The sequence below is a fragment of the Schistosoma mansoni genome, chromosome 2, assembly GCF_000237925.1.
Source record: "Schistosoma mansoni strain Puerto Rico chromosome 2, complete genome".
Taxonomy (NCBI): Eukaryota; Metazoa; Platyhelminthes; class Trematoda; order Strigeidida; family Schistosomatidae; genus Schistosoma; species Schistosoma mansoni.
The window spans coordinates 7,361,977-7,380,638 of record NC_031496.1 but is presented as its reverse complement, the minus strand read 5'-3'; the positions used below and the strand labels follow the sequence as shown (position 1 = coordinate 7,380,638).

The window sequence follows — 18,662 nt, the reverse complement described above, 5'->3', positions numbered from 1 at the left end:
TATATATATATATATATATGGAATGGTTTGACGTAATTGATGTTTTAATGGCATTGGGAATTTTTAAGTTTGATTAGCATATAAACCTATTGTCATTTATGTATATAAGTAAATGAGTAAATATGTATAGAGTTGAAGTAATCAACCTATGCTCTAATTTATACTAACTGAACTTTAGTTTATGTACGCAGTCACAGAAAGTACTTAATAAAATAAAGGAAGTTGAAAACGCGCTACATGAGACAGTGTAATGAAGTGTAAGATGAAAAGCATTATGTAATAACAGAAGATATTAATGGTGAACATTAACGGGTAAGCAAAGATGGATGGTGGCTAGCAGTGGAATCCAGTTTCACGCGCGTTTCATCCTATTTGGGACTCGTCAGTCGGATGTACCTGCATCTCAGAGTTGATGTTCACTCTGGCACTCGAATCCAGTAACTTTCGCTTCAAACGCCATCGCGTTATCCACTCAGCTACTGAGTCCTGACTGATTGACTGATTAGTTATGGATATAACTAACATTTCCCCCAAGTGGACACCACTCCCAAGCTTCGCCTTTGTCGCGTTCGAATAATTGGCTTCTAACAGTCATAGATTTCGTATATCCCGGCTGATCTCTTCGGTTGCTGTCTTCAGCCGAACTGTTCTGATTTGACCATCTGGACCATAATCGACTTGTCTAACTATAAGTTTCAGACATAGATTTCTCGGTGAGCCAATATTGTTTACTAACACTAAATCTCCCTGCTGTATATTTCTTCTCATGTCCAACCACTTGGATCTCGCTTGAAGGGTTGTTAGGTACTCCCGTATCCATCTGTTCCAGTATAGGTTAGCTAGTTGTTGCTTTTCCATGTTTTACTCACCTGCGCTTCGTCGAATGATACACCTCTATGAACTAATTATAACTTATTTGGTGTGAGTGTATCCAGATTATCACAGTTATTAACTAGCTTGACAAGTGGCAGATTGTTTAGTATTCCTTCGGCCTCTATTAAAAAACATCTCCAAAGTCTCATCCGTCAGTACCTTCTGAGACAGAAGTGATCGTAAAATTCTTATTGACTTTGTGATGCGTTCCCATACACCACCTTGATGACTAGCTCCCGGAGGCTTAAAGTGCCATTCATAAACTCTTTCCAAAATCCGTATCTTGTATTAGCAATATCCGACTGCTCTTTCACAAATTCACAAATGTCCTTAAATTAAGACTCTCTACCCGTCTTAAGAATTTCACATGCCACTTTCACCTATTCTCCTTGTAAGTGTAGTGGGAGTTTCAAAAACATACTCTCTATACTCTTTGTAGAATTCAGATCGGATACATAGTTCATCTGCCTGAGCGTTAGCTAACAAATCTGCATCTCACGAGAGTCTTCTTAAATTACCTGGGTCAATCTCCTTAATACCATCTTATCAATAAATGCATAGGCCACGATATACTTTTGACCGGACGCTTCCTTGAGAAGCTCTAATGCCTTACGATGGCCTTCTGGTTCGAGCAAGACACAATGAACAATAGTAGCCTTGGCTTCGCCATCACAATACTGAATCAAATAGTTTAACCTAGATCGTTATCCAACACTTCCATCAAAACAGTCTTCAAAATTGCTTACGAAACTCTAGTAGTTCATGGGATTAACATCAAACCTTATGATCTCTCTCTTTGATAGTTCTAAAGCTTTAGATATCATTGTTATTCAGTCCTTTCGAGGAAGAACATCAACTTCACGTGAAGCAGATGTAGACTCATACGACATCACCTTGTCAACCACAACTTGACTTTAATGCTTTCTTCCTTTTTGACCTTTTTCGAAGCGGTTAAGCAAACACGCCGGCATATTAAAATATTTTTTGAGTAAAAACAATCTTTTCTTACCAGTTTATCAGTAGTGTATGTTTTGTATAGAAAAAGCCCAGTAACATTTATGTATCCAGTAAATTAATAAAATTGAAGTAAACCTAAGTTTTTTGCTCCATTACGTCATATACTGATAACTCCGTAACAAAAAATGCATTTACTGGTTCACTCAGTAATAATTTTCGATAAACTCTTCCTTAATAAACTGTTTTAGTTTCTAAGTGAATGTATTGGAAATATGTTTTAATTGTGTTTTGTGGAAATCATCATACGGGGTTCATATTCTGTTAAGTTAGCGTTAGCTAACTTCACATTACTGTGACTTATCTAACAAGGTAATTCAACTCATAGACTTCACCCCAAGCATGGTAAACCCTAGTACTCAAAAGCAACATCATCTTTGGACCCCATGGCTTCTCTGGATGTCATTTCCGGACCATAGCTACATAAAATGCTTCCCAATAGTCCAACATTCTGTTGATGACGTACGATCATATAACCATCTAAATAAGGTAAATTAGAAATCTTGTCAAGAACGTTATACCCGGTGGTAAGCTATCCGTAAACTCGTTTTAAAAATGGCACGTAACTCAACAGTCGCTATCTTTACTCTGATTGGTCAATTTCATTTGTTTCATGCTCAAAATATGCATATTTACAAGATGCGATATAAAATCAGTTGCACATTTGTAATTATGTATACATATTTGGGTGTGACTATGCTTTACTAGCAACTTTTAGTGACCCTTAAAGTGACCGTGGGAAAGTAAAGACGACTTCTTTTAGCCAATCAGAATGCATGTGATGTAAATAAACTATTCGTCGCTTAGTAACCCAAGGAAAATTTAGATTTAGGAGTTGAAGTTAGAAGTTGTGGTTGAAATTTCAGGCTAGGAATAATTGTTAGCAATAGTTTGTGAGAATGCTTTGTAGCTATACTAATGAATGCTTCTGCAGTTACCGATTTAATTTTAAACATTAAAAACCTTTTGATTACTTTTGAAAATTCATAAATCATGGTTTCATTTTTTTATTCTCATTTTTGTCAATTCTAAGCATCTTAGTAAATGAATATTTGTATTTTCTACTAAGATATAAGCTATCTGTCATCAAGTTTTGATGTTGCGCAAAAATCCAGTAGTGGCTGTTTTAGACCTGATTGGTTTCCCAGTAAATTATTTCACCTCCATTTACACACTTGGGTATTAGGAAAATCATACTCTTTTCATGTGTCGAATACGTGGTTTTACTCACTTTTCAGCCACATACTTCTTGTGTATGTGGAGCTACCTGAAGTAAATTAGATGGAGCATTGTTCGAACTTGTGATCTGTTAGTCGGATGCGATAATAGTTATCCGACTGCTAGGACTGAAGTAGGGTTTGAAGCTATATAAAAGTATTTTCTATGAGCATGTTCAATATAACCCAAACATGGAAAACACAGTTATACTATAAGCTATGGTCTCAAATGAATCATTTAATGAAGATTACACTCTAATACACTGCACTTACCTGTTTATTTCATGGAACAATAACCGAAAGTGCTATGTCACACTTGTTGGACGTTGGAAACCTTACAAATGATCTCATCCAAAGTAAAACAGGATTTCGATCTTAAACGTTTTTTTGTTACAGAATGACTATTAAACGAGATGATAACACAAGTTTGAAATCTGATGACTAAAAGTAACGATTCGAATCGAATAGTGGTTATTTAGTATATATGCAAACAGTTCAGCTGCTCTTATGGAAAAAGCTTCATTTTACGTATAACTAAACAACTTTGTCAATGAGTTAGCAAGCATCTCCGTTTGTGGTTTGGAAAAAGCCAAAAAGCTCCATTTTATCATATTTAGTCTATGGTGGTCAAACAATAAGTAGAACTGAAAGACTCAGAGTAGTTTATTAAATGCTTTCAGATTTTTCAAGTGCGGTCCATTCTCGTTTTACGTATGTCAGAAGCCGTAGGAATCCGAACTGGTAATCCTAGTTCTCATGTTCTACAAAACGTTTGTAATATCTCTGTTCGTTTCTTTGAACAGACGATATTATTAATTCTTTCTACCCTTTGTTTGCTTGTTTTAACATCTGCATACTCAAACTGACTATTCACATATTATTCTTAATAGTTATTATTTCAAAAAGTTTACTATTTTGAACAGTTGACCTACTTTCTATGTCCATATATGTGGTCACGTTATCATACTGTTTATTATTCTTAGATTTATTACCATGTCTGTTACCTACCTTACTAGTAATCTATAATTATGGCTTACTATAATTAGTTATGAGATCCTTTTCATTGTTATCATTGAAACAGATTACCTTGCTTATTCATAATATTTTTCATATTTACATATAAATACTACTGTATTTCCTGTTGATGACTTGATTGGAAACACAATTCTTCGCTTATATGCGTTGTTTTAACTTTTTAAATCATATTATTAATCGACATTTGTTCTTACTCAAGTAAAAAGCCATATTGTCTGTTAGACTTTGGATTTAAGCTATCATATGAGTAGTAAGATCATTCATCAATGAATGATCTTTAACCCATCTTCCGATAATTTTGTGAAGATAAAGAGAAATTCAATACAATCAGCTCCGACTGATAATAATATAGTGAAATTATTCATTTATAACTATTTATTTGAACACAAACCTTCACTTTTATAAAGGAAGTAAGTGAAAGTTACAGCAGGATATCCACTAGCTCCTGCTCTGAGCCATTTTTGATAAAGTCTGAAGCCTCTGCGTTGCATCATCTCTAGGACCCCAACCAGGTAGTCGTGAAAAACCAACAGAAGCCAGTTCTGTACAGCTTCCTTTCATACCACGACACTTTGTCATACGCTGACCACCTCCGCTTTTTCGAACCAACTGCAGCTTCAAATAATGCAAATAATATGCCTAGACTTCCGACCTGTGCATTCAAGTCTTCAGCTAATACTACAATATCTGTCGAACTCACTTTTTGTAGAAGGACAGTTAACTGGTAGTAAAACTCATCTCTGAACACATCCGAGTTGCAATCTGTCGGAGCGTAGGTGATGATGAAAAAAATCGTTTCTCACACCGATTTCTCACTTTGATGGAAATTTCTAGTCTAACAGCATATAACTGACTGCTAATGGGGATCCGATGGATTAGTGGTACCTCAGCTCTAGAGCAACAGATGGAGATCGAATTTGTAGTACTTCACTAGAGTCTTATATCTGGGTCTTGGATAGACAACGAACATTGATGCTGAGACTTTTTAAAGACATAGCCAACCCTAACTGTTGTCCGATCTGCATCAGTGTGCGAACGTTGAAGGAGGTCAGTTTGAGTGGTATACGTGGTTTCAGAAAGATTGCTTCAGTATTCGTAGTCGTTGTAGCATTCAACTTTCGACCAGTCAGTGACTTGAGATCATTTAGATAGGACTGGGTTTTCACCCTAGTCGGGCTGCTGTATAAGCTAAGAAACAAAATTGACAAGATAAAAATAACGGGTGGAACATACGTGACGTAGTATAAAAGAAATAAAAACAAATCTTATTAAACGGTTGTGAATACGATTTGCCGGAACGAGAGTTGAAACAAGGGTAACTTTTCAAGTAGCAGTTATCATTTGGCTTTTGTGTGGGGCGTGATACTCTCCAGGTGCCCAAACTGAAACAGGTAGTTTCTTAGGGGCCCGCATCCCGAGCCTTTGACCTAAAAGTCTAATCCACAAGGCGATGGAGTAACGTAAAGAGATGCAGTCTCATGGTAGCCAATGACCAACAATAGGTTCACACGCTATTTGTTTCCTTAGGATTCTCGAGCCCATGCGCATCATTGGTTTGGAGTCAGGACTTTCCAACTCCCCTAGATGGATCCTCCTTGTCCACCAACCCAGTTAAATCATTGGATGTTTGCTTCTCGTCCTCTCAATTTCGTAAACATTACCCTGATGCGAGAAGGTAGTGAGTAGGAGTTCTGTGATAGTGGCTGTATGCACGTGGTCGTGTGAGAGCATTTGGAGAGGGAAAGCTGACTCTCCCCACTCTCGACCGTACCAGGGCATTTGGGGGCATGTAGTGCGGTGCTTTGATATTGATAGAGAATTTCTAGATGGTTATGAAAATTATTCACTATAAAATAGAAATTTCAACTTCATATGCATTATTTTAAACTAATAAAAGAGACTTTTTGTTGAATAATTCTTCCCGGAATTTTCTCGAAAAATTTTTGGTATTTTGCAATAGCAAATGTCAATATAGAAGTCATTTGTACTGTAACCTCTATACCATTAAATCAATAGTTCTCTCAACTTTCTTTTGACCCTTACAGCTGAATATTGCTTTAAAAGCCTGTCAACAAACAAGTTTTTATATAATTTTTATGTTCAATGTGTTGTAGTGGTGGTCAGTTAATAACGGGTTCGACTCTTAGTCGCGAAGTTTCAGCTTTGATTGGTACTTCGCATACATTCGTTCGGGTACTTGATTAATATTACTGGTCCTGAGATTTGGACTGTGGTTCGAAGTCAACTACACGAATCTTATAAATTGATAATAAGTGTATTTATTAAAATGTATTTTTCTTCTATTATAGTTGAATCAATGTTTGAACAAGATTTTGATCAATCATTTGATCAAATGTTATCTACTGTATATAAACAAACCAGTCAACATTTATTAGAAACATTAATAGGACGTTACCATTTTCTAGATCATTTAAGAGTAAGTATAATTTATGAACATTTATTCATCGGTTCTTAAACTACATTGATTAGTTTATATTATCATTATTCCAAATTCGATGGGGCACATTGGGTTAATTATTTAAAGCCTTAAGTTCTGTTAATTACCCGTCTTTGCATCCTGCTTGTTGTGTTATTGATAACCGTTTTTTTTAAAACATCTACCACGAAGCTCAGTAAAATATACGAAATTGGTATTTGACTTATGATTTGTAGCAAATATTAAATTATCATTGGATATCGACTAAACTTGAGTTTATCATAATGAACGAACTTGTGAATATTGGTAAGGATATGAATTACGCCAGCTCAACCAGGTAAAGACCGAACGCTAACGTGAATAGCAATTTGACCATATGGTCAAACTTATCGGTATGTCATATCAATACTAACAGTTATGAATTACACAGGAAAATTTAATATATTGGACATTTTATCACATTACAGCCTGATCGATACAGTTTAATCAGTATTAAAGATTAGAGAAATATCACATAGGTTACTCACACAGCGACCAATTAATGTATTGTACTTGATCTCAGGTTCGAACCCCGATTCACCTACTTCAGTTTGGACAACCGGACAGTATGATTAGACCTCACACTTAGAGTGTAGCTCATACCCAAGTACCTAGTGAATGAGTTATTTTAATGTAAATTAATGTACTAATTATTACTTGCTTATACTGTGACCTGATTTGTCTTCGTCATTATTATAATTGTTATTAAATCTTCCAGGCTACAAGACAATTTTTACTCTTAGGACAAGGGGATTTTATTCAACATCTTATGGATTTGTTAGAGTAAGTTCTAGTTAATATTATGCTGCATTACTGTTCTTTATAACAACACAACAAAACTATAAATTTACACTTATTAGTTTTTCATTTAAGACTAATAATGTCTTTGATATGATATTGCTCCATTGTACTTAAAACAGTAATACTGATACTCCGATTCAGTAATCTGATAAGTCAAGTAGGCTGAAGTAAAGTATACTGACGATTTTGAGTCAATTGATCACATTAAAGACGGATTGTATTGAATTTTAGTCTATACTTCAAACCCTCATGGATGATAACTTGATAAAAGTATAATCAAAGAACCTGATAAATAAATTCTATGATGAAAACGTTAAAAATCACTTACAAAGTTGCAGACTACTGAGAAAAACATTTAATTGACGATGCGGAGAGGAAAATGGTACTGACTAATTGTGGAGACAGAAAATGAAAAAGTATTTCGTTGCCATAAATACCGGAATAAGAAATCCATTAGAATTGGTCCACTTTTTATGAATATAAGTTGAATCTAAGACAATCGGTTCATTTATTTATGCATTGGATAACGGAAAGTAAAGTAACACACAGTGTGCTGGACAGGTATGTCAATAGTTAGTGCGGTTCAGTTTTTATCACTACTAACACGAAGTATGTTCCGTAGTAACGATACTTGTAACATTAACACTTAGAATGGGTAAATCTGTTGAGGTTGATAAATCTGTTATCAGAACAAGGAACTGCTACCGAGGAAGAAGTAGAGAAATCGACTGGATAAGTAATCTGTTTCTCTAGTACGGTAGTTTTTCGGGATTGGGGATAGATCCCTTGAAATGGACGATTTCAAATATGTTCCAAATTACAAAGCAAGGATACTCATACTCTTTATTAAGAAATTTGCTCTTTTGGGAACTACTCTTTTTTCTTCGAAGACATGAGATCCGCGTAGAGTCGTCATCCACAAGCGACAGTTTGTGGATCCTACAACTAGGATACTTACAATTGGAAATAGTTTTGAGGTGATTAGTGAATATTTACGTGTCTATCATTGCTTCACCAAACGGAAAATCCAAAACAGTTCTGTAAAGTGATTCATCTATATAGCTGAAGAGCAATCCTCTTCTAGAGTCGGAATAAGGCTGTAAATAATTCTTCAGCCGGCTTCACATAATGTCTGTGATGTTACTGAGTATGGGTATAAACACAGTTTCCGTCCACAAGCGAAATTTCGTGAATCCTGCCGCTGAGATACAGGGTCGTTTATATTTTTTGGCTTTTGTCGTTAATCCTTTTATTGACCGACAAAAAATTGTTTTACCTCATTTCAATCCACAATCAGAAGACGACAAAAGGCAATCATTGTATCCTATTTGTAATTCCTTAAAAAACTAACATGATTTCCTACACTAATTGCAGGACCTCAATTTATTATTTATTATTTTGACACATAAACGTTGGTACAAGAAGGCACTAAATAGATATGCGCCACATAAACATCATTCGATTTATGTGAGGGCTGGGATACTGCTCGGGTGCCCAAACTGAAACAGGTAGTTTCTTAGGGGCCCGCATCCCGAGCCTTTGACCTAAAAGTCTAATCCACAAGGCGATGGAGTAACGTAAAGAGATGCAGTCTCATGGTAGCCAATGACCAACAATAGGTTCACACGCTATTTGTTTCCTTAGGATTCTCGAGCCCATGCGCATCATTGGTTTGGAATCAGGACTTTCCAACTACCCTAGTTGGACCCTTCATGTCCACCAACCCAGTTAAATCATTGGATGTTTGCTTCTCGTCCTCTCAATTTCGTAAACATTACCCTGATGCGAGAAGGTAGTGAGTAGGAGTTCTGTGATAGTGGCTGTATGCACGTGGTCGTGTGAGAGCATTTGGAGAGGGAAAGCTGACTCTCCCCACTCTCGACCGTACCAAGGCATTTGGAGGCTTTATTTTTTTGTCAAACAAAAGCAATCATATCATTAATAATAAATCATAACATTTACGTAACTAGGGCATATTTACACTACGAATCTGAATAACGCTCTGATAATTAATTTACAATAATTTAAGAACAGGCAAAGACGATGTCAAATGAAAGCTTATGATTTTTAGTATATACAAATCGCCTACACTTTTTTAAAATCATTATACCGAAAATGTATATACTGTACTCCCGAAAATGTAACTTACAAAGTTTGCCATACTCTCTACAATTAATCGTTACTTTTTAGACATCTTAAAAGTTCTTTGCATATCTTGTTTTCTCTTTTATACTTTTTTTCACTGTCAAACGAACTGTTTTTAGTTCAAATTTAAATAAACCATGTTCACAAATACTACTTAGTCGATTGAGCGGTATATTGGAGACAGCTATACGTGATACTAATGCACAATATGAGCAACCGGAAATTCTTCAACGCTTAGATGTTCGTTTACTGGATATATCAACAGGTTAGTTAGTTTAAACAAAGTTTTTTCTTGTCTTTATATACCCAGATATCCTTTTTTTTAGTTTTATTTACTTATTATTTTTAACTTTACCAGCAACAGGTTTGTGTAATTGGCTTTGGGCCATGGTCCTGAGTATGATGGAAAACATTACTACCCTGCTGCTCACATAGAACTAGGCGGGGTGGGGCTCTAATCTACTACCTAATGGCTTAACGACTGCTTTATTTACCACTTTTTTGTTACTGGTTTCAAGTCATTCCATTGGACTTTCGTGATATCGTAGCAATCGATCAATAGTTTTCTAGTTTACCTAAACCCGAACGCTAATAATTCCATAAGTTGATTGTATTCGATCACTTTGTTTATAGTCCCTTCCATACATCAAAGTACTTTTATTTGTTATTTTCCTTGTCGGAGTACACCCAACAATTTACAACATAGCAGTGACTATCTCTGCACCTAATTAGATTGAAATAAATTGTAATCTGGTGTCTATCACCATCAAGATAAAATTTTCTTTCCTGTTTTTCGATACTACAAAACACGTCAACTAGTATCTAACACGGAGGTTAAAAGTCAAATTTTACCAATTACTTTCTTTTGGCTATCATCTTAATAATTTTTCCTTTGATCTGCTAATACGAGGTGGTGACAGCTTTGACTAATACACATTCGTTTCTGGCTCTTAATTATTTCTAACTGATTGACTGAACTAATCTCGACTGTGAATTTATATTATTAAAGTATACATAACCGTTATAGTCTGTTGTTAATTTTTGATTATTATTTATTACTGATAGTGGTGTCTAGCGGTTCTTTCAATAGTCTGACTGTGTAATCGATCACCTTTACACTTGAGGCTTATGAAAATCCATTTGCTAGGTTAGTGAAGCTAGCTTATGCGTAGGCTAGATATCGGCTTACCAACCAACGACATGTTTACTGTGCAACAGTTTGTTCCATCCTACTTTGTTAATGTGAATATTAATATTTAAGTTACTTAACAATTATACAATAGGAAATATGCGTATCATATTGGTCCATAGATAGTCCTCAAAAGTTATCATTCATAGTTCTCTTCGGGATATCATAGAACTTGAGTATCGAAATCTCCTTACACATTTTTTCCATTTTCTATGCCTATTCTTTTTTACTACTACTCCTACTACTTCAGAATCTTTTCTGAAATAATTTTATTTTGGTTTGCTAATGTACTACCACAGCTTGAATCTATAAACATATTTTTCCGTTTCTACATTGCGTATGACTGGTTGATTTAATGAAGCGGTTTGTATTTCGACACATATCCAACACTTCGCTGATGAAATAATTTCAATAATGGGAGTTAAATTAGTTCTTTTGTCGCAATAAGTTAGTAAACATTAAATTTTTGATGATGGATGCCAAGGATATCTTGGTCACGTGCTACTTCCTATTTATAAATCCTTAGCTATGTGTATCTGTATCCAAATGTTGATGTTTTCACGTGGACTCAATCACAATGCCTATCACCGTAAACTCCAGAAAAAGGCACCTCTGAGCAAATACTAGCGGCCTCCAAGTTTTTTCGAAGGCCACATTTATTTTTCATAAAGTAGGACGGAACAAAGTAGTACACAATATACTCATTCTTTAGTTCATAGATACAAAACTATCTCCTACGCCATTGTTAACGATGTCTCATGGAGCGTAAATGACACATTGATTTATCGAATTCGTTCAAAAAATCAACATTCCTTTTTGCTCAATGTATTACAATCTTTTTTTATTTGTTTAAAATAGGTCAAGATACTGGATGGGATATATTTTCATTGGATTATCATGTCGATGGACCATTGTCTACAATATTTACTGATAATTGTCGTTTTATGTATTTATTTTCATTTAATTTTCTTTGGCGTGCAAAACGTATGGAATTTACATTAAGCAATTTATGGAAGCAACAATTATGTGCTACACGTTTAGGTTATGGTTTACAAATTGATTTATCATTAGTATTACATTTACTACAATTATTCGGTGCAGAAATACGACATTTTATTCAACAGTTACAATATTATATTAATTTTGAAGTAAGTTCATTCATCTCATGTTTTCCCTAAAAGTCACATGTATATTTTATTAGTGAAAGATTTGTAGAGATTATTGAAATGTATTATTTTACATAACTGTGTACTGATCTTAATTTAACAACCATTAAAAACATTTATCTATTTCTTTAAACACATAAATATTGTTACAAGGAAGCACCAGATACATATGCGCCACACAAATCTCATTTGATTTGTATGAGGACTGTGATACTGCCCAGGTGCCCAAACTAAAGCAGGTGGTTATCTAAGGGGCCACTCCCCGAGTCTTCGACCTAAAGGTCTGATCCACAAGGCAGTGGAGCATCGTGAGGAGATGCAGTCCCATGGTAGCCGGTGACCAACGATTGATTCATACGCCATTTGTTCCCTAAGGATACTGGAGTCCATGTGCATCATTGGTTTGGAATCAGGGTTTTCCAACCCCCTAGGTGGACTTTCCGTGTCCACCAACCCGGTTAAAGCGCCGGACATTCGCTTTTCGTCCTCTCATATTCGTAAACAACACCCTGACGCGAGAGGGCAGTGAGTAGGACATCCCTGACAGAGGCTATATACGCGTGGCCATTTGTGAGGGCAAACTCTCCCCACTCTCGACCGTACCAGGGCATTTGGAGGCATTTTTTAATTTTTGATATTTTTTAATTGTACCCTTTTATTCTATAATTAAAAAAACAAAAAACCAATGAATAGCTATTTAGTCTTATTATGGAACTTAACAGTTGGCATTCATAAGGCTTTTAAAGGTCAAATACTACACCTTTAGGTTTCGCGTTGAATATAATTTTTGGACTACTGAATCTGTATCCATTGGTTTATATTTCTGGTTTCCAGTGGTTGTCTGGTTAAGGTCAACCTGTGATGAAAACTATAAAATTCAAAATTCCTCATGAACCTTCCAAAGTTAAAATAATCATGTTTTCCTCAGTAACTAATTCACTGGAGTTCTGGTGATGATCTTTACTAAACTATGTGGCTTATTGATAACTTATCATAAAAGTGAACTATTTGCGTTAGTTCCTGTGTATGAACTCAAACGTAAGATAACTTCATTAGCTATTAGACTAGGTTTATTTTTCTAGTAAACTGAAAGGGTTATTTTCAAAATATTAGATGTAAAAGTAAACGTAATTAGATTTCATAACTGATTGGTAAATATAAGTTTTGTTGATCACTCATTTGCCAATCAATTTAACCTTAACTTTTAAGCTTTGCTTGAACTCCGGTATATCAGTGAACTGTCGAAATGCAATATCTAACTCATTAGAAAAAAAATATATCCAGCCTCTCAGTGTTATTCATTAAAACGAATTGAACCATAACGCCTTGATTAATTTGTATTGAGTATGTCGGTTAGTTACATGTCACACAGGGCCATATTCTCTTTGGTTAGTGAATATACATATAAGCATCCACACTTAGTCCGCTCTCCATTTGTACATGTGTTGATATGTTCAGTGAAATCGAAGTTGTAGAGTAAAAAGTTTGTTTCTGAATATCTGTATTCTAAGTATGCAGATCATTATCCCAATTAACTTAGTTGTTGCCTAATCACGATACCTCATAGTCTTCTGTATATCCTCAAGTGATATGCTAGGCAAAATGTATTGATACGTATAGTTTACAAAGATCCAATATTGGGTATGTCAAATCCCCAGAACTTACTTGATAAGTGGCTTAATTTTGTAATTTTATTTTGAAAATTTGAATTTGGCTGTTTTCGCGCCAAACACGCTCTTTTTACCTTCACGTCATATTTCCCACTTGTAAACTATCTTAAACGCTATTGGTACATTGTTTCTTTGTGTGTGCTATTTATTAATGATGCCCAAGGACAATTTGTTGCTGTATATATACGCTTGACTTTTTCCCTTATTTGATTGCTTGTACTCGGCTGCTTACGGAATATATATATATATTCCCCTACTTGCCTTGAACTTCTTCATCTAGTTAGCGGGGCCTGGGACAACAGATTTGAATAGCTTATCGTGTCATTGTGTCATTGGCTTTCGTTCGTTACCGCGGAAATCGATTTAGTTCAAGCATATCATCCAAAACCCATTGAAACTTTTTTGATTACTCTATTTAACCTGATCGAACTTCACTGATACGTATATATATTAGTGCAGCGATGGTTTTTTTTGTTTTAAAACGCTCATTTTTCTAGTATTAGATGGGACATGCAAATCTTGTTTCAGATACTTTATTTTGGGTAGCTGAGTGATATTTCTTAGCCAGAATATTGTACGTACGTGTTTGATTCAATTTCCCAAATGCGTAAATCTTTACTTGACAAATAATTTACATTATACATTATTCTATTTACTAGAATGATACTTAATACATATGAATTTTCCACTTTATATAACAGCTGATTTTATACATTAAGTTGTTGTTTTCACTCATCATTATGTGAAGACAGTTAGATTACATCAAGACATGAAAATAGTAAGTCATAAAAAAGTCATTTGAGTGATATGGTTTTTATTGTATTGTAACTCACCAATTACATATTTTTGTACTCTTTTCTGATTCATACATCATATCATGGGTAATGGTATATGTAGTGACTTTCCAAACCAAGATAGATGAAGCAGGGTTCAAAACTTTATCCTTTTTGGTTGAAAACCAATTTCTTTAATCACTAAACGGCTCCACTCCACATTACAGTATAAACTACTTGCTTATTTTGATGTTATACATTTTTATGAAATATATATTTATTAATTACACTATATATTTTTTTTAATGAATATAATTAAGGTTTTAGAATGTGCCTGGGAAAATCTTGTCAAACAAGTACATTCCGCTGAAGATTTAGGTGATATCATTAAAGCTCATCAAGCGTTCTTATCAAATGTATTTACAAGATGTCTATTAGATGCTGAATCACGTCAACTTCTTGGTCAATTACGAGCGATATTTAATTCAATCTTGGATTATGCTCAGTTACATCAAGATTTTAATACAACTGCTATGCATGAGAATAGTATACGTGAAAAATATGCATCTGAGGTTAGTTTAAATAATTTGCATTGAATCAACATTAATGCCTACAATAGTTGTTAACTTTTTTATTGGAGAATAATTATTAATTCAACATGATTGAACCCAAAGTCTTTTGTCCAAACGCAAAGCTGTAACGCCAATTTTGTTCCTGCAACAAATGGAGGGGGTTGGAAAACATCGGACTTAAAAAATTCTATATCTTGTCTTACCCTATGGTTGTAAAACCTTATAAATAAATGGCTAACATTATTTAAAACTACTCATAAAAAGGCTACATGTGACTGGAATCAAGCAACTATCCATTGGTCGCTGCGGTCATACTTCCTGTTTGCGGAGACCACCCTGAACCTAGTTTTCTTTTCATATCTTTTAACAAGAAATATCTTCTCACTGTCAAGGCAATTGGAGAATGGCAATTGCCCTCACACATCTAACGGCACTTGAGACCACCTTATTCATAAAATGTCGGATGATTTATTAGTTTCTAAGAAATTTGATACTAGGTTTTTTCAATGCACTGTTTGTCCGTAATTAAACAATTCTGAAATGAAACATCGGGTACTAGATAAAAAGGTCAAGCCAGTTGATGAGTCTATACAGTTTTATTGATTGATGGTATGTGGATTGTTGACTAGCATAGAAAGAATGGACAGTTTGAAAAAAATGTTAGAGGCGGGCTGATTAAGGCATAACTTTAATCCCCGAAATTATAAGTTTCGTGTCTCATGGACTTCTTTATGTGGACACCCTTTCGCAATAATCGTATTCATTGGTTTTAGATGTTGAATAACGTAATTCGCATTTGCTTGCCTTGATCTTTTTTATATGGTTCCTATGAATGTTAGGTTAGGTGCGTTATTCCATATTTATATATATTCATTTTAATCCCTATTGATTCCTTCTTTGTGGCTCTGATCTTGTCAACACTCTATATATGCTGATGTGTTATTGCCTGAACTGCATTACACATTCATGCCAAATTCTAGGTTTATGATGACTGACTGTGAACGAAATGGCTAACTGTTTTGTTCAGTCCACTTTTCATTTATTCGCTAAGTGAATTTAGTTCAAATGTAGGAAAGCGTAGGAAAACCTTCAACTTGTTAATTTTACAATTAAGTAATGATGACAATAGTTATTATTCTTATTTTTATAAATATATTATCATTATTCAACAATTAAAATTAGTTACAACGTGCTGAACGGACTGGTCATTGGGGTACTGATCGATTACGAGAAGAACAAGAGTCACTTAGACGTAAAGAGTTTGTCGATAGTAAACTTGCTCATTTACAAGCTCGAATTCGTATTCAAGCTGCCGCATATCGTGTAAGTCTTACAATTCATCCAAGTTTTTTTTCTATATAGTCATTACTAATCTATAATGTAAAAATCATACGTATCACAATATTCTGACTTCACAAACATTATTAGGAACCAAAAATGTTTCATAGGTTTTTATTAATAATATCCAAACACTTACGGTGATTTTAAGATTTTTTATTTTAAATACTCACTTTTACTTGCTTAGAATCTGTGTATGTATATTACGCTGCACGATTTCAGTTCTTCCATCATTCATCTTTTTACACGTTGATTTTTCTGATGTTTTCTAAAGTAATTTAGAAACTACATATATCGAATGAGTCTCACGAGGAAATCGTCTTTACATCCACTGAGGTGGTTAAGATTACCTAATCACTAATAGGTGGTTAGGAAAAAGCCAGAGACAAACACATTAAAAGGTGATATCAGTCTTTTTGATTCGTCGTCTGTTTATGTTGGAATTAACTGTTCCTCTGGTGTGTGGGTTTACATACTAATCTTAATTTATGATTGAAAATATGATAAATCTTCAAATCAGTAGTAGTAGAACATGAGTCCATTCTTTTTTGTTTTATTGTTCTCCCAATTTTCAACTTAATGCCATTTCATACTCTACCTTCATATACTTCATGTTTGCGCCTTATTTTTAAATTATTCTTGCCAATACTTACTTAATTCCTTTGATCCTTGCCTATTTCTTCCTACTCTTCTTTCTCACTGTTCAAATATGCCTAACTACAAGAGGCGACATTTAATGGTGGAGAAGTGGGTTGAAAAAGGTCTAACCTCGATCAGAAGACGATATGGTATCAGTTTATTAAGTCATTGACCGTTTGTTTGAGCTATGTCGATATATGTAAGCTACTTGATTAGGGTTCCCTCAATGAGCGGAACCACTAGTTGGAGATGATGGATTACATAATTCTAAATCAATCATAATAGCACAGATGGATTCACTCGTTCACTTACTCTACATCTGAAGTTATTCTAATTGTTCGTGCACACCTTCTCTTTCTGTCTTTTCAACCATATACCTAATGTTCTCAGTCTTTCACATTGTCTATTAGTCTCCTTTATAAATCTTGACAGTGTTGTAGTGAGACAATGGAGTTGATTTGAAGAATGTGATTTATTCTCGTCATACATATCGAACAGTCTAATCATTATCAATGCTACTACATTGTTTCAATGTGTCCACTATCCATCCTGTTAATTTCCTCTCGTTGTGCTAATATGGTAAGGCAACTTGGGCTAACGTTCATATTTTCCAAGCTCTATTTAGTCAATAACAACTTACATATACCACATCTTATGACTTTCTGAATTAAGATATATTTTGGTTAATTTATTGTGTTATCGTGATAACCTGTATACATTATCAGGATTCTTTCAGTTAATACATTTGTCTTAATTGTGTCCATAGTCACCTGCCTAACTTTTCGATTACGGAATTTTTCTATTTTTCCTGTTCTTCAGGCTAATCTTATCAAATTCATCGATATGTTGTCAAATCATACAGATTGTAGTTTACGTTTATTAGCAGAGCATATAAATTTCAATGGACATTATTGTAATTCAACACTTGGTTCATCTTGTACCACTAGTGGATCAATAACATCCGGTTATCCCTCAATAATGAATCATCATCAAAAATATCAATCGTCACATCATGAACAACAACAACACATACAGTCACTGGTATCAACACCACCGCCTCTTCCATCGTCATCATCTCAACCTACATCACAACAAGAAGAACAGAACAAGACTAAATACAGTAATATTATCATATTAAAAAGTGCTCAACCATATTCTGGTTCTATAACACCAAGCTCCGCATCATCATCATTAACAATTGGTTCAAAACAAACAGAATCCGGTGTATCACATATAAGTGATGTAGAATATAGAAAAAACTCCAGTGCATCCGATGAATATAGAGAATTTACTTTACATCCAAAATAATAGTTGAACAACGAGAAAAAAACAACAGACAATATAGATCTGAACCATTTACTATTCCTATCGTTTGATATTATTATTATTACTTAATGTAATTACATTTTATACTATTCTTATTTTCATTTTCTCATCTTTATGGATGAACTTGCTCAATTCTAACTGAATACATCACTGATGTTATAATGATATTTGCTTATTGTTACCGCCTTAGTTTTATTTTACAACTTTATACATATGTATGTATGTATATATGTATGTGTATATGTATATACATGTTTTTGTATGTGTGTATAATTGTGTTCGTATAGATGAATACTTGTATCTCCCCTCTTTTTTTGTTCTTCTCAATGATTCCGGTATAGATGGTTGTTTTGTTTTTGTTTTTCATGAAAGAAATCTTCATCTTTTTTTATTTAATTTATTCAAATATTTGTTCGACTATTTATGTC

The 18,662-nt window shown here is 34.4% G+C and overlaps 1 protein-coding gene across 1 annotated transcript in view; it reads left to right on the top strand.

Moving 5' to 3' along the window:
• The window catches only part of Smp_159180 (putative gamma-tubulin complex component 3 (gcp-3)), a gene marked incomplete at both ends in the record, with an annotated part of 32,668 nt that extends 14,452 nt beyond the window's left edge, over window positions 1-18,216 (top strand). Inside the window, 7 exons of the mRNA XM_018795526.1 lie at window positions 6,449-6,576; window positions 7,334-7,398; window positions 9,681-9,826; window positions 11,609-11,898; window positions 14,680-14,931; window positions 16,114-16,254; window positions 17,728-18,216. Of these exons, the coding sequence (XP_018649830.1) occupies window positions 6,449-6,576; window positions 7,334-7,398; window positions 9,681-9,826; window positions 11,609-11,898; window positions 14,680-14,931; window positions 16,114-16,254; window positions 17,728-18,216 (1,511 nt within the window). The remainder of the gene's footprint in view (window positions 1-6,448; window positions 6,577-7,333; window positions 7,399-9,680; window positions 9,827-11,608; window positions 11,899-14,679; window positions 14,932-16,113; window positions 16,255-17,727) is intronic.
• Between the last annotated feature and the right edge of the window lie 446 nt (window positions 18,217-18,662).